Source organism: Oncorhynchus mykiss, chromosome 19 (assembly GCF_013265735.2).
Source record: "Oncorhynchus mykiss isolate Arlee chromosome 19, USDA_OmykA_1.1, whole genome shotgun sequence".
Classification (NCBI taxonomy): domain Eukaryota; kingdom Metazoa; phylum Chordata; class Actinopteri; order Salmoniformes; family Salmonidae; genus Oncorhynchus; species Oncorhynchus mykiss.
In genome coordinates this window covers 36,109,779-36,127,270 of record NC_048583.1, presented here as the reverse complement: position 1 = coordinate 36,127,270, position 17,492 = coordinate 36,109,779, and the positions used below count along the sequence as shown (strand labels likewise).

The following is a 17,492-nucleotide window of genomic DNA, read 5'->3' as shown; positions in this document are numbered from 1 at the left end:
AATTTGGGGTCACTTAGAAATGTCCTTGTTTTTGAAAGAAAATATATATTTTTTGTCCATTAAAATAACATCAAATTGATCCAATGGCACGTTGTGTGAACTAATCCAAATTTACCATTTCAAAAGACTAATTGATCATTAGAAAACCCTTTTGCAATTATGTTAGCATAGCTGAAAAGTCTTGTTCTGATTAAAGAAGCAATACAACTTTCTTTAGACTAGTTGTGAATCTGGAGCATCAGCATTTGTGGGTTCGGTTACAGGCTCAAAATGTCCAGAAACAAAGACCTTTCTTCTGAAACTCGTCAGTCTATTCTGGTTCTGAGAAATGAAGGCTATTCCATGTGACAAATTGCCAAGAAACTGAAGATCTCATACAATGTTGTGTACTACTCCCTTCACAGGAGAATAGAAAGAGGAGTGGGAGGCCCCGGTGCACAACTGGGCAAGAGGACAAGTACATTACAGTGTCTAGTTTGAGAAACAGACTCTTCACAAGTCCTCAACTGGCAGCTTCATTAAATAGTTTCAAAACACCAGTCTCAACGTCAACAGTGGAGAGGCGACTCGGGATGTTGGCTTTCTAGGCAGAGTCCTCTGTCCAGTGTCTGTGTTCTTTTGCCCATCTTAATATTTTATTTTTATTGGCCAGTCTGAGATATGTTTTTTTCTTTGCAAATTGTGAGGCGTCTGTTTCTCAAACTAGACACTCTAATGTACTTGTCCTCTTGCTCAGTTGTCCTCTTGCTTACTTAAAAAAAAAACGTTTTAGTAAGTGCAATGTTGGGACGCAAACTCAAAATGGAATACATTTCAACTGTATATCTGACATGGTACAAGTGTCTTCTTTTTTTTTAACCATGTGTGTGAGGTGTATACTTTTTTTTCAAAGTAGATTCCTTTGGTTTCGATTACCCTGTAGGGAGCAATGCAGTGGGAGCAACAAATATAACCATCCACCTCTTTTGTCTTGTCCAGCTCATTTAGCTATCTATGAGGCAAGGAGAATGTGTTTAATATATTCCTCTTATCTAAAGACAAGATGTCTAGAAAAATAAGAGTTGAGAAAAGGTCAGGATACAACCTTAGAAGGATATTGCCACAAGATAGGGAGAATGACATGATGCAGTATACTCTCTATCAAACACATTTACCATTGTTGGTTATCTGAAAGATTCCGTGATTAGCTACAGACTGTACAAACAAGCACATTGAAATGGTTTGATTAAACTTCACATTTGGTTAATTGTAGTATTTCAATCAAACATGATCATCTATAAATGTTTTCCCATTGTCAAAAATACATTTCTGAATGGTTATTTCAGGATCTGTAAAATAATCTGATTCATGCTACTCTTCTCAAAGTAGACGCTTTTAAAATAAGACAAGGCACTACATAATCAGACATAGGAGTGGGCAGTTACTGTATAGTTGTGTAAATAGAAACACTGCCTAAACATTTCTACGCCAGGTTAGACTGAATCCGACCTTTTAGGCTTGACAGGCATCCTGATCACATATCATACAGTATTCAATACTCTCTGTGCACCTCCATGCCTAAATGACTAGTAAGTCAGGCAGTCCAATGCTTTCCAGGGACCATCATTGAATGTGCGATCTGCAATATTTACTGTGGCGCATTGGTCATTTCAATTAAAGTGATCACGTTGACCTCACTGTCAGTCCTTGTAACCATAGTTCCATCTATGAATTTGAGAGTGAGTACATTTTCTCCAATCCCCGTCCCTCAAGCTTAATGGTTTCTTGCTTAAGAAGGATTCTACGAATGCAGGATTGTGGCTTTCAAGGGGACTTCAGGTAACCAATGTCTACGCTGCTGGTCACACTGCCATGCATGTAGAATGTGTTGAGAAGCATTTCTAATTAGGATTTGCCTCCTCTGAATGGCTGCGGTCTAAAGGTAAGTACAGCAGGTTATCTATGCCCTCCCTGGTCCCCTTCATCATGCCTAGTTATATGTGTCATACGATGTGTCAATGAGCCAAGGTCAGAGGAGTCAGGAGTCAGAGGTCAGAGAGTCATAGACTCTGTCCCAAATGGCAACCTATCCCCTAAATGAACTACTTTTGACCAGGGCCCATAGGGTCCATATAGGACACAGCATGGAGTCTTGTGGTTGGAGGGGATGTATTATTCTTTAGACGGTAGCTAGCAGCACAGTGGCTGGTGGTTTTCAAGCTGACTGAGGGTGAGTGGCAGATTGAATACCCTTGGGTACTGACTGACTCCCAACCTTAATTCTGTGTCATCATCATCATATGTCACGGCCATGGTCACATGACAGGTTCATAAATGATTAGGGTTCAAATGTTATTATAAAGACAAGATGGGACTAATTACAAAACCCCTGTCAAAAATATCTGATGGCATTCAATGCAGTTTTGAGATTCAATGCAAATTTCCATTCCTTGAAAAAGTTATATATTGTTAGCTATCTATAACATCTTTATAAGCCTCTTATGAAGCAAAACAGTGGATGCTAGACAGGAGTGTTTTCCACCTTGCCCCAGTGCACCATGGAATGCCTTTCATTCCTCACGTGGACCCAAGGTATGGCAGCAGCTCATGTGAGTAGCGTGAGTTCTCCATGTATGTGAGAGTGTATGAGAGTGGGCGAGGGGAGTGGGTAACTACTGTGTGAGTAACAGCGTGGTATGTCAGCTGATGAGGATTTGGGGGAAGGAGGCACCAGTCAGAGCTTTTGCTGAGGCCTTCACCAGAATCAACACTGTATGATGTTGTGGAGATTAATTAACATTGTGTGTGTGTATGTGTGTGTATGTGTGTGTGTATGTGTGTGCATGTGTGTGTATCTGTGTGTGTAAAGTGTGTATGGTACTGTATGTGTGTGGTGGTTTATAATGACGACAGCTAGCACTTCCCGATAATCCATGACTAGCATTGTAAAACTGCTTAACGTGATTTCAAAGACGCTTCTCTTGAACTCACGAGGCTGGGAAAGGCAATCCATTGACCGCTTGGACTGATCCTTAACCACAGCCACTGAAAATCACAAGATGCAATTTCCAATAATCTCTCTCCGCAAATGTCACAGATACAGTATTATCATCAGACAGAACAACACTTGTCGAGTGCATACTGGAGGGAGAGCATTGCTGGCACACACACACGCACACACACACACGCACACACACGCGCACACACACACACACACACACACACACACACACACACACACACACACACACACACACACACACACACACACACACACACACACACACACACACACACACACACACACACACACACACACACACACACACACACACACACACGCACACACACACACACACACACTACTCACTGCCAGACTGAGCTGCTTGTTACATTAACATAGGGCAGGTTTCCCCAACTGGTGGCCCAATTTTGTGCAGAGTTTTTGTTGTTAGACATAAAAGACTGTAAAAACACCAGGAAATCAACTCCAAGTGATTCTTATTGAAGAAATCTTTTTCCAAGTATTCCCACGCACAACAGAGAGACACGAGATCACATATGAATATAGCAAGGTTTGAAATGATTATGTTTAAGTCAATCCTTATACCTGTTTTGGCTTCTTCTGGTCAATTTACTGTCTACAAATGATTTGTAATGATGCTACGACCCCACCAACCATCCGCTCAAGGAAAATCTAGTTTATAATCCCTGACATAGGGGCTTCTGTGACAGAGTCAGCATTAGGGACAAAGTAAGAGGATTAGTTGATGGACATTTCTGGCATGCCTGGTCAATTAGAAAAATGAAAATAGTAAAAAAAGGTAGCGCTGCCATGCTGTCACAGACACCCCGCCCCCTCTACACTCTCCCTCTATCTCCCTTACTCACACATACCCAGACAGATATATATATATATGTATACTGTATATATATATACACAAAGGCACACACACAGATGTGCACACACAGTGAATATTCACTGAAAATATTGGGCATATTTACAGAGAAGATTGTAGTTGTTTTTTTGTAGTGGATTATCTAAAACATTCAAATAAAATAATAATAATAGAATTATATAATAGCTAAAAACATTCCAGCATGACTGCCACGTGGCAACATCTGTTAATCTACCTATACCGCGTCATCATCACTGAATGGATGTTAATCTACCTATACCACATCATCATCACTGAATGAATGCTAATCTACCTATACCACGTCATCATCACTGTATGGATGTTAATCTACCTATACCACGTCAGCATTACTGAATGGATGCTAATCTACCTATACCGCGTCATCATCACTGAATGGATGTTAATCTATCTATACCACGTCAGCATCACTGAATGGATGTTAATCTACCTATACCAAATCAAATCAAATTTATTTATATAGCCCTTCGTACATCAGCTGATATCTCAAAGTGCTGTACAGAAACCCAGCCTAAAACCCCAAACAGCAAGCAATGCAGGTGTAGAAGCACGGTGGCTAGGAAAAACTCCCTAGAAAGGCCAAAACCTAGGAAGAAACCTAGAGAGGAACCAGGCTATGTGGGGTGGCCAGTCCTCTTCTGGCTGTGCCGGGTGGAGATTATAACAGAACATGGCCAAGATGTTCAAATGTTCATAAATGACCAGCATGGTCCAATAATAATAAGGCAGAACAGTTGAAACTGGAGCAGCAGCACGGTCAAGTGGACTGGGGACAGCAAGGAGTCATCATATCAGGTAGTCCTGAGGCATGGTCCTAGGGCTCAGGTCCTCCGACAGAGAGAAAGAAAGAGAGAAAGAGAGAATTAGAGAGAGCACACTTAAATTCACACAGGACACCGAATAGGACAGGAGAAGTACTCCAGATATAACAAACTGACCCTAGCCCCCCGACACATAAACTACTGCAGCATAAATACTGGAGGCTGAGACAGGAGGGGTCAGGAGACACTGTGGCCCCATCCGAGGACACCCCGGACAGGGCCAAACAGGAAGGATATAACCCCACCCACTTTGCCAAAGCACAGCCCCCACACCACTAGAGGGATATCTTCAACCACCAACTTACCATCCTGAGACAAGGCTGAGTATAGCCCACAAAGATCTCCGCCACGGCACAACCCAAGGGGGGGGCGCCAACCCAGACAGGATGATCACATCAGTGACTCAACCCACTCAGGTGACGCACCCCTCCCAGGGACGGTATGAGAGAGCCCCAGTAAGCCAGTGACTCAGCCCCTGTAATAGGGTTAGAGGCAGAGCATCCCAGTGGAAAGAGGGGAACCGGCCAGGCAGAGACAGCAAGGGTGGTTCGTTGCTCCAGAGCCTTTCTGTTCACCTTCCCACTCCTGGGCCAGACTACACTCAATCATATGACCCACTGAAGAGATGAGTCTTCAGTAAAGACTTAAAGGTTGAGACCGAGTTTGCGTCTCTGACATGGGTCAGACCGTTCCATAAAAATTGAGCTCTATAGGAGAAAGCCCTGCCTCCAGCTGTTTGCTTAGAAATTCTAGGGACAATTAGGAGGCCTGCGTCTTGTGACCGTAGCGTACGTGTAGGTATGTACGGCAGGACCAAATCAGAGAGATAGGTAGGAGCAAGTACCACATCATCATCACTGAATGGATGTTAATCTACCTCTACCACATCATCATCACTGAATGGATGTTAATCTAACTATACTTTTTGCCCGCTTTGAGGACAATACAGTGCCACTGACACGGCCCGCAACTAAAACATGCGGACTCTCCTTCACTGCAGCCGACGTGAGGAAAACATTTAAACGTGTCAAACCTCGCAAGGCTGCAGGCCCAGACGGCATCCCCAGCCGCGCCCTCAGAGCATGCGCAGACCAGCTGGCTGGTGTGTTTACGGACATATTCAATCAATCCCTATCCCAGTCTGTTGTTCCCACATGCTTCAAGAGGGCCACCATTGTTCCTGTTCCCAAGAAAGCTAAGGTAACTGAGCTAAACGACTACCGCCCCGTAGCACTCACTTCCGTCATCATGAAGTGCTTTGAGAGACTAGTCAAGGACCATATCACCTCCACCCTACCTGACACCCTAGACCCACTCCAATTTGCTTACCGCCCAAATAGGTCCACAGACGATGCAATCTCAACCACACTGCTCACTGCCCTAACCCATCTGGACAAGAGGAATACCTATGTGAGAATGCTGTTCATCGACTACAGCTCGGCATTTAACACCATAGTGCCCTCCAAGCTCGTCATCAAGCTCGAGACCCTGGGTCTCGACCCCGCCCTGTGCAACTGGGTACTGGACTTCCTGACGGGCCGCCCCCAGGTGGTGAGGGTAGGCAACAACATTTCCACCCCGCTGATCCTCAACACTGGGGCCCCACAAGGGTGCGTTCTGAGCCCTCTCCTGTACTCCCTGTTCACCCACGACTGCGTGGCCACGCACGCCTCCAACTCAATCATCAAGTTTGCGGACGACACAACAGTGGTAGGCTTGATTACCAACAACGACGAGACGGCCTACAGGGAGGAGGTGAGGGCCCTCGGAGTGTGGTGTCAGGAAAATAACCTCGCACTCAACGTCAACAAAACTAAGGAGATGATTGTGGACTTCAGGAAACAGCAGACACCCTATCCACATCGATGGATCGATGGAACAGTAGTGGAGAGGGTAGTAAGTTTTAAGTTCCTCGGCGTACACATCACAGACAAACTGAATTGGTCCACCCACACAGACAGCATCGTGAAGAAGGCGCAGCAGCACCTCTTCAACCTCAGGAGGCTGAAGAAATTTGGCTTGTCACCAAAAGCACTCACAAACTTCTACAGATGCACAATCTAGAGCATCCTGTCGGGCTGTATCACCGCCTGATACGGCAACTGCTCCGCCCACAACCGTAAGGCTCTCCAGAGGGTAGTGAGGTCTGCACAACGCATCACCGGGGGCAAACTACCTGCCCTCCAGGACACCTACACCACCCGATGTCACAGGAAGGCCATAAAGATCACCAAGGACAACAACCACCCGAGCCACTGCCTGTTCACCCCGCTATTATCCAGAAGGCGAGGTCAGTACAGGTGCACCAAAGCTGGGACCGAGAGACTGAAAAACAGCTTCTATCTCAAGGCCATCAGACTGTTAAACAGCCACCACTAACATTGAGTGGCTGCTGCCAACACACTGACTCAACTCCAGCCACTTTAATAATGGGAATTTATGGGAAATGATGTAAAATATATCACTAGCCACTTTAAACAATGCTACCTAATATAATGTTTACATACCCTACATTATTCATCTCATATGTATATGTATATACTGTACTCTATATCATCTACTGCATCTTTATGTAATACATGTATCACTAGCCACTTTAACTATGCCACTTTGTTTACATACTCATCTCACATGTATATACTGCACTCAATACCATCTACTGTATCTTGCCTATGCCGCTCTGTACCATCACTCATTCATATATCTTTATGTACATATTCTTTATCCCCTTACACTTGTGTCTATAAGGTAGTAGTTTTGGAATTGTTAGCTAGATTACTTGTTGATTATTACTGCATTGTCGGAACAAGAAGCACAAGCATTTCGCTATACTCGCATTAACATCTGCTAACCATGTGTATGTGACAAATACAATTTGATTTGATTTGATTACCACATCATCATCACTGAATGGATGTTAATCTAACTACACCACATCATCATCACTGAATGGATGTTAATCTACCTATACCACATCATCATCACTGAATGGATGTTAATCTACCTATACCACATCATCATCACTGAATGGATGTGACTGAGGTTGTGAATTAGTTTTACTGTCAACAGCATAATCAGTCAAATATGGCATACGTGAAAATATATTTAGTAAAAAGATAATGAATGACATAAGTCAAACTAATCCTATAGGGATAACTGCAGACATGTATTACGTGAATGTAGTGCAGAAGATGGAAGTAACTGGAAAGTGGCTATCAGCTAAATTTGACGTGACATTATGGTTTTCTAAAAGATCTCTGTCTCCTCCCAGTGGCTTGTACTGGTCATTTGCGCATGTGCTGCACAGTACCAGATAACGTGACAGTAATTGAACTTTGTTGTCCAGTCCCTTATTCACCCACCTCCAGACATACTGCCATTGACTTTGGTCCATTAAGTTACATGACCAGTTACTGTTAAAAATGAGAGACGGAATCTAATTTATTCACTCAGTGTTATTTTTAGTTGATGCAGCTAAGAAACAATTCCTATGAAGAGGAAAGTCTACATAGAGTACCAAGGTTATTATAGCTACAGTTTACTTTTCCCTGAGGGAGTTGAACCCTCAACCTTGCACTCCTCTTACTTACTGAGCCATACCGGGCCAGGTACTGTATCACTAAGCAGACAACTGGAAGTGGGTCGCACATTATTTATCTGCCTCAGCTGGCTGGCTGGGGCTGATAAAAGGTTTTGGTGCCATAGCATTCATCCCATTTACTGAGTCAGTGCTCGCTAAATGGCTTGACCTATAGGTAGGTGTCTTTTCAAAGTGCTGCATTTGGAATCATGCTTTTGTACCCCTTGAAAACATTTATTTGATTGAATCTATCCTCTAGTCTTCATCTGAACCCACAGAGATTTCTGCCTCAAGCAGAAAATAAGAGAAAGGCGCAGCTTTTCGACATTTTCTGCTCGAGGCAGAAATCACTGAGGCAGAAATCACTGTGGGCAGAGAGGATGTGGACAGGTTGAGGTCAAATTCCCTAAGAGGTAAGAATGACAACACCAGGACTTTTAATACTCATGATGATTGTACTGAACAGCCAGACGTCTGTTTTCAAATGATTTATTGTGCTGCAAAGAAACAAACGTAAACAATACAGAAACGTGCAAAAGAATCCGCTGTGCTACGGGAAATTCAGAACCAAGTCTTTATCTATCACTCTTTATGGATCTTGTTTTTGCAATATCATCATTATCAATATCAACATGTTATTTTTTACATAAGCATAAAACAACAGTACTATACAGCCTATAAAGGGGATTGGCAGTTGTGTAAATTAAAGGAGTAAAGGGAAAGAATGGGGACAGAGAGATATCCCTCCCATCTCAAAGGGCTATCTTTATTGGGACAGAGGAACAGGCTCGTCAGGTCGTCAGGCTTTTGTGCGTGGACAAGACAGATCTAGCCTGATCCCAGATCTGTTCGTGTTGTCTAGCTAGCCAACTCATATGGTCGTTATCACACTGCGTGACAATCAAAGTGCATGACAATGACCATAGAAGGTGGCAAGACAGCACAAAGCAGATCTGGGATCAGGCAGGTCCATAGGTGTCCAAAAACCCTGATTAAAGATGAGGAAGCTTGTGATCCTCCAACTTCTCCACCTGCCTAAAGTACAACCTTATTTAAACGCTCTTTGAGACCAACACAACACCAAAACAGTTTCACAATTTCAGCTGCATTATCATTTCATCTCCTATTATGTTCATGTTCAATTACCTTACTCATTAATAAATTATTTCGGTCATTTAACACAATAAATTAAATTGTATTTTTTCTCTCTCTTTCTTTCCAACCATGTTTTTTTTGTGTTTATTTTTGATTTGGCAAGTGATGCTCAAGTATTTACAACAATACTTGGAGGATGCACTGAAAAATACAAAGATTTCACCCTGTAAGACCCATTGTGAATAAGATGCTTATCTTGTAATAGCACTTTACTCAACCAAGAGTTGTAGAGCCATGTCCTGCAACCTACAGCCAAGTCATATAAGAACTCAGCTAGTCAAGGTGACGTGTGTGTACAATAGAACATAATCAAATCAATCACTATTATTCATCACTTCAACGATCTCAATTTATGTGGATTTAAGTGGGGTTTGAATAACGTGGTTTGTGTCCAGATGATAGAGCTGCATAATAGGTTGGAGAATCAAACCAATCAACTGTTCTTTGAAAACATACAGTAGCTGTTGGTTATACAGTAGATTTGAGTATGTTTGTCCTATGTTTGGAGAAAACTTAGAACAAGAGCAAGCTTCAGTTGCAATTACTGTTTTGAAAGTTAAATATTTCTCCCTCTCATCAGAAATCAGGGGCGCAACTTTGGTTTTAGAAGAGGGGGGGGGGGGGGGGGGGGGGGGGGCATAATTTATTTTGTATTTTTTTATCCAGTTGGATAAACACTCCAAACAGCCTACCCGGCTCAGAGGTATCCACATGGTCCTAAAGCACACAGTTGCCTCGTCTTGTATTACATTCCAATTATAAAATTGGGGAGGGGGGGACAACATTTTTATTTCAGAATGTTGGGGGGGACATGTGAAAGATGCACCCCTGTCAGAAATACTTACCTATGAACAGACATGCAGTGCCTCCATACAGTAACTGATTTGGCTCTGTAGGATTATTACTAGATTCTTGTTTTTACAGTTCTACATTAAACACACTATTATGCAGAGTTTTAAGTTGTGGTTTTGCAGATTAAATATTCAGAAGCAACTGGAACCTAATTTGTAACACTGGATCTCACAGGGCTCAGAAAAAAACTAAGGGCACCTATTTCAAAGAAAAGTATTTGTAAAAAAAAAAAAAAACACCAAGAGGTTATTTTCTATATAAAAGTGCCAAGATGTATGATTCTACGTAAATTTTTGTCAGACAGATTAAGATACACCCAAGACAAACTATCACAAGTCAACTACTACCCCTCCCTTCCTCCATCCCTCCATCCCACCCTCTCTCCCAGAGCTTATGTCCACCCACTTTCCAGTAGTTTTGACATCAGAAGCAAATGAAAGAGAAGAATAAAAGATTGAGAGAGCCTGGTACTGCTCAGCCCAGAACTCACTTGTCATTATATGGTTGGCATTTTGGACATTGCTTCATTCAGGGAAGCAGATTGACACAAATAGATAGGGAACTCACAGACCAATCAAACAAAGCCCTCATGGACATACAATGGGTTTAAAATAAAAAAAAATTGACATCAAATAAATGAGAAAAAAAGATTGACGTTCGTCTTTTTTCCGTCCTGTCTCTATCACTCCTCTTTTTGACTTTTTTTTCAAACAAGCAAGGCAAATGGAATGCTAGTTCTCATCAAGTGTGCCATTATTACATCACATCTCTTTTCTCAATCATAAATACATTCAATAGGAAATGAATGGAGAAATGTACATGTGAAGAAAACAAACCTTGTATGTATGAATGTGTGTTGACACACGTACATACATGCATACACAACATACATACATATATAGTCACACAATATTTTCATCTGTTGCAGTAATATGTACATAAGTGTTCCTATAATGTTTGAAACCATTTTTTTTGTTGTTGCAAAGAATAAAATAACAAAGGTGCTTGGGTAAAACGAGGTGATGCAACAGCCTCCAGAAGAGGAGACTGTTAGTCGCACAGCCAGTAAAACAAAACAAAAGGAAGGAGGAAAAATATCAGAGCTACTTTTACCGTAGCTCATCTTCAGAGACCCCAAGAGTAAAGACATTTGAACATATTCGATGATACCATGTTTCCTTGAATTCTCAGTGTTTCCTAAAAGAGCCAAAGAGTATCTCTATGTGTGTGTGACTCAGTGGAAAACAGACTTACAGAAGCAAAGCAGCACTTATAAAGCATATGCGCAAGTCCTCAAGAAATACACTCGCTTCATCCTGCCTTTATCAACCGGAACCCCTTTATTCTTTATCCAAAATAAAAGACACCATAGTTTGGAGTGAGTGAAAGTCAACTTGTCCTTTGATGTTAAATACATTTTGCCAAATTATGACGGAGATTTGAAAATGAGGAGGAAAATGAGAACATCCAAGAAAAATAAACAGATAATAGAAATCCAAACAACTGACCAGGGAGAACAACAGCCTGGTGACGGAGCGAGTGGCGCTTTTTTCTTTCTGTCCACTTCCTTTCCAACAGGTGACGTTCCACAGGAAAAGAAAAGACAACTAGACAATTTTGACGTTTTCAAAGGAGGGGAGGAAAAGAGGAAGGAAAGAAGGGAGGAATAGTCCAGCTTGAACAGACCTGAGAGAGGTGCTCAGTTGAGTTCTGTCTGTGATGGGGTCTACGGTGTCTGACCTCTCTTTCTTTCCTTCGTTCACTCTCGTTCGTCTGAGTCGCCACATGAAGTCCGGCAGTCGTCAGTCCGTCCTGCCATGGCTTATAGCTCAGCTCAGACAGGCCACAGCGTTCCTCTAGCCTCACTCTCACAGGGTGTGATTTTTATTTGACAGACAGTCAGAGGAGCTTTGGTTCTAAAAGTTCAGTGTTCAACAGAAAACAATAGCTTGGATTATTCGGTTTATCTCTTCAAAGGCCTTTTTCAAGGAAGCAGGAATGCAGGAAAATACCATAGCTTGAAAAATACCCAGTTTGTCCTAATCCCAAAGCTTCATATCTAAGTTTACACACACACACACACACACACACACACACACACACACACACACACACACACACACACACACACACACGTAACACTCACTGACAATCATTTTTTTTATTATAATAATCTAGGGAAAGTCTAGATTCTGGTTCTCCCATTGTGCCATCATAATCCTAATTCTATTCTATTTTGTTTGGTTTGTTATTAATCTTGAGGACATTGTCAATTGTCTGTCTGTTCTTTTTTTGTTTGGAGTGATCTTTGCTAGTTTGCTAGTGATCTTGTCATCTTATAGGTTTGGTGACATGTCTTTGTCTGTCTGTGGTAAGTCATAGTTGTTCTGACGGTACTGTAGGTAAGGTGCTCTCTCATTCTTTCTCTCTCTCTCTCTGGTTTTGGCTGCTTGCTGACTGCTGAGTACAGGACGCGAGGCGAGGCCAGTCTGTCTCACTGAGTCTGGTAGAAGTTGTCGGCCTGCAGGTTGTTGAAGTTGTTTTGTTTCTGCATGCTGTAGTAACCGCTGTACCTAGAATCAGGGTCGGCGATCCGGAGCATGCGCTGCGAACTGTCCACCTGCACCTTGGTACCTTTCTGGCAGTCCACATACACCAGCTGGTTGTTGAGGCAGGTGGGCTATAGAGGACACACACACATTTAGTTACCTCCACAGTTAACAATCTAGTTAGGCTCAGAGCCTTAGATATCGATTTTATTTGTATATTCATACTATTTTATATTTCTCAGTAAGGCTCTGCTCAGGCTGTATACATAGAGTACTTACTATGTCATTACTATATAGCTAGAAAATGTAATCATTCTATGTAATAGTCATATTTTTTATATATTATTATAATATATATCTATATTCAAAAGTAAAGACATTGATCACGAATCCTTCTCCATAAACTGCTGAGGTGATATTCCCTGGCGTTTTATTCTGTCAACTATATTACAACAACAACCCACAGGCTGCAGTAAAGCAGGACAGAAACCAACCAGGCATACAGTGCATTCAGAAAGTATTCAGACCCCTTGACTTTAAAAAAAAACATTGTGTTGTGTTACAGCCTCTGAAATTGATTAAATAAAACAAATCCTCATCAATCTACACACAATACCCCATAATGACAAAGCGAAAACAGGTTTTTAGAAATGTTGGTGCATTTTTTCAATATAAAAAACAGAAACACCTTATTTACATAAGTATTCAGACCCCGTGCTATGAGACTCCATTGATCATCCTTGAGATGTTTTTCAACTTGATTATAGTCCACCTGTGATAAATTAAATTGATTGGACATGATTTGGAAAGCCACACATCTGTTTATATAAGGTCCCACAGTTGACAGTGCATCTCAGAGCAAAAAACAATCCATGAGGTCGAAGGAATTAGAGCTCAGAGACAGGATTGTGTTGAGGCACAGATCTGGGGAAGGGTACAAAAACATTTCTACAGCATTGAAGGTCCACAAGAACACAGAACATAATTCTTAAATGGAAGAAGTTTGGAACCACCAAGACTCTTCCTAGAGCTGGCTGCCCGGTCAAACTGAGCAATCGGGGGAGAAGGGCCTTGGTCAGTGAGGTGACCAAGAACCCAATGGTCACTCTGACAGAGCTCCAGAGTTCCTCTGTGGAGATGGGAGAACTTTCCAGAAGGACAAACCATCTCTGCAGCACTCCAACAATCAGACATTTATGGTAGAGTGGCCAGACGGAAGCCAGTCCTCAGTAAAAAGCACATGACATGCCACTTGGAGTTTTCCAAAAGGCAACTAAAGGACATTCAGACCATGAGAAACAAGATTCTCTGGTCTGATATGAAACCAAGATTGAACTCTTTGGCCTGATTGCCAAGCGTCACATCTGGAAGAAACCTGGCACCATCCCTACAGTGAAGCATGTTAGTGGCAGCATCATGCTGTTGGGATGTTTTTCAGCGGCAGGGACTGGGAGAATAGTCACAATAGAAAAGTCTATATACAGTATGTGCAAATGTAGTACGATTAGGGATGTAAGGCAATAAATAGGCCGTAGTGGCGAAATAATTACAATTTAGCAATTAAACACTGGAGTGATAGATGTGCAGAAGATGAATGTGCAAGTAGAAATACTGGGGTGCAAAGGAGCAAAAAAACAACAATATGGGGAGGAGGTAGTTGGGTGGGGTATTTACAGATGGACTATGTACAGGTGCAATGATCGGTAAGCTGCTCTGACAGCTGATGCTTAAAGTTAGTGAGGGAGATAAGTCTCCAGCTTCAGTGATTTTTGCAATTCGTTCCAGTCATTGGCAGCAGAGAACTGGAAGGAAAGGCGGCCAAATGAGGAATTGGCTTTGGGGTTGACCAGTGAAATATATCTGCTGGAGCGTGTGCTACGGGTGGGTGCTGCTATGGTGACCAGTGAGCTGAGATAAGGCAGGGCATTACCTAGCAAAGACTTATAGATGACCTGGAGATAGTTGGTTTGGCAACGAATATGGCAAAGGCAAGCCAACGAGAGCATACAGGTTGCAGTGGTGGGTAGTATATGGGGCTTTGGTGACAAAATGAATGGCACTGTGATAGACTACATCCAATTTGCTGAGTAGAGGGTTGGAGGCTATTTTGTAAATGACATCGCCGAAGTCAAGGATCGGTAGGATAGTCAGTTTTACGAGGGAATATTTGGCAGCATGAGTGAAGGATGCTTTGTTGCGAAATAGGAATACGATTCTAGATTTAATTTTGGATTGGAGATGCTTAATGTGAGCCTGGAAGGAGAGTTTACAGTCTAACCAGACACCTAGGTATTTGTAGTTCCACATATTCTAAGTCAGAACCGTCTAGAGTAGTGATGCTAGACGGGTGGGCGGGTGCAGGCAGCGATCGGTTGAAGAGCATGCATTTAGTTTTGCTTGCATTTAAGAGCAGTTGGAGGCCACGGAAGGAGTGTTGTATGGCATTGAAGCTCATCTGGAGGTTTGTTAATGCAGTGCCAAAGAAGGGACAGAAATACAGAATGGTGTCGTCTGCATAGAGGTGGATCAGAGCATCACCAGCAGCAAAAGCGACATCATTTATGTATAAGGAGAAAAGAGTTGGCCCGATAATTGAACCCTGTGGCCTGAAAGCCTTTGCCAGGTTGATGAATATGGCTGCACAGTATTGTCTTTTATCAATGGCGGTATTGTCTTTTATCAATACCTTCTCCGCTATTGTTTAGGACCTTGAGCGTGGCTGAGGTGCACCCATGACCAGCTCGGAAACTAGATTGCATAGCGGAGAAGGTACGGTGCCATTCGAAATGGTCGGTGATCTGTTTGTTCAGTTTGCTTTCGAAGACTTTAGAAAGGCAGGGTAGGATAGATATAGGTCTGTAACAGTTTGGGTCTAGAGCTTTCCAATCTTTAGGGATCTCAGATGATAAGAAAGAGAGGTTGAACAGGCTAGTAATAGGGGTTGCAACAATTGCGGCGGATAATTTTAGAAAGAGAGGGTCCAGATTGTCTAGCCCAGCTGATTTGTAGGGGTAAAGATATATGATATATATATGATATATTAAGATATTTCTATTTTCTATTTAAAAAATTTGCTAAAATGTCTAAAAACCTGTTTTTGCTTTGTCATTATGGGGTATTATGTGTAGATTGATGAGGGAAAAAATCGATTTATTTTTAATCCATTTTAGAATAAGGCTGCAAGTTAAAAAATAAACTTTCCGAATGTACTGTAAATATGGGTAATGTCTCCCCTTACCTTAGTGGGGGTGCGATAGCAGAGCACAGGGATCCACTGCTTCTTCTGGTTGACGTAGAGCAGAGCTGTGATGGTGAAGAGCATCATGACGATGGGCAGTGCCACCCAAGCCACAGAGTGCAGTTTGGTGTCCTCACTGGGAACTGGGGTCTTCCCATCCAGATAGGGCATTTGGAGACTACCAAAGTCCCCTGTGACAAAGGGAACACACAAACATTACGGGACTCAAACTTTTCTTTATCATGAGATGTTGGCATGTTTATATATAATCCTCATACCGTTGGTAGGTGCAGTGTAGGATTTCAGAAAATACTTTTTTATGTCTATGGCTGTTGTAACCTCACGTGGCATGTGTATCAATTCATAACGTAAGTGTTCTAGAAACTAAACAATAATGTGGTATCCTCCCAGCAACACTCCAACAACACTAGACATGCTTTGGCATAGCAGAGTTATGGAGAATTGAATCAGTCCCTAGATTGCAGTTAAAAGGAAAGAGCAGACTCTGCTCCTGGATGAAGAGTTTCATATGGCCGTCTGCAAAAACATTTAGCAGCTACAGCAGCACCAAGGAGACAGACACTCTAGATTCCTCTCCCCCACTGCACCTGCTAATGATGGGGATGTGTCAAGTATATATATGTGTGTGTGTGTGTGTTTGGGTTAACTATCCTTGTGTGGAACAAAAATCCTCATATTCGGACAAGTGGGGACATTTCGCCGGTCCCCACAAGGAAAAGGGCTATTTTAGGCTTAGGGGTTAGGTTTAGAGTTAGGGTTACAATTAGCGTTAGATTTAGGATCACAGGTTAAGTTTAGGGTTAGATGTTAGGGTTAATGTTTGGGTTAAGTTAAGGGTTAGGGAAAATACCATTTTGAATGGGAATCAATTGTTTGGTGTGTGAGTTGGGGAGTAGGGGAGCTTTATTTAGCAGCATGACATACCAGGAAGTGTTTGATTTGAACTCTGACCTCTGAACTGGGGCATGATGTCATTTTCACTGCGTGTGGGCCAGGCAGGCTGGTTCCTGTCTCCATGCTGGTCTGTCTTCTCGATGGGCACGTTGGTGGGGGCTGGTGCGTACATCTCTATGAGGTAACATAATATGGAAACACGTGGTTAGGTAAAGACGAGAGAGAGAGAGAGAGAGAGAGAGAGAGAGAGAGAGAGAGAGAGAGAGAGAGAGAGCGAAAGAGAGAGCGAAAGAGAGAGAGAGAGAGGGGAATAATAACGAGAAGAGGTATTGAACAGTGAGTGGTGCGTGAGCTGCGGTGAATGAGGGACCTTTGGCTTTTTATTAATTGAGCCTGATTCTGAGAAAAGAGGGGATGTTATGCATTTCATCTCCACCCAATCACATCTAATGTCCCCACGTGTCA

At 42.4% G+C, this 17,492-nt stretch overlaps 1 protein-coding gene across 2 annotated transcripts in view; it reads right to left on the bottom strand.

The window, feature by feature from the left end:
• Positions 1 to 8,791: 8,791 nt before the first annotated feature.
• crim1 (cysteine rich transmembrane BMP regulator 1 (chordin-like)) overlaps positions 8,792 to 17,492 on the bottom strand; it is a 123,052-nt gene continuing 114,351 nt past the window's right edge. The window contains exons 15-17 of one of the 2 annotated variants that reach the window (XM_036954715.1): positions 17,058 to 17,201; positions 16,113 to 16,303; positions 8,792 to 13,005 (exon numbers count right to left, since the gene is read on the bottom strand). In XM_036954715.1, coding sequence (XP_036810610.1) covers positions 12,820 to 13,005; positions 16,113 to 16,303; positions 17,058 to 17,201 — 521 coding nt within the window. In that variant the 3' untranslated portion in view covers positions 8,792 to 12,819. The remainder of the gene's footprint in view (positions 13,006 to 16,112; positions 16,304 to 17,057; positions 17,202 to 17,492) is intronic. The other variant, XM_021574065.2, reaches the window with a different exon arrangement.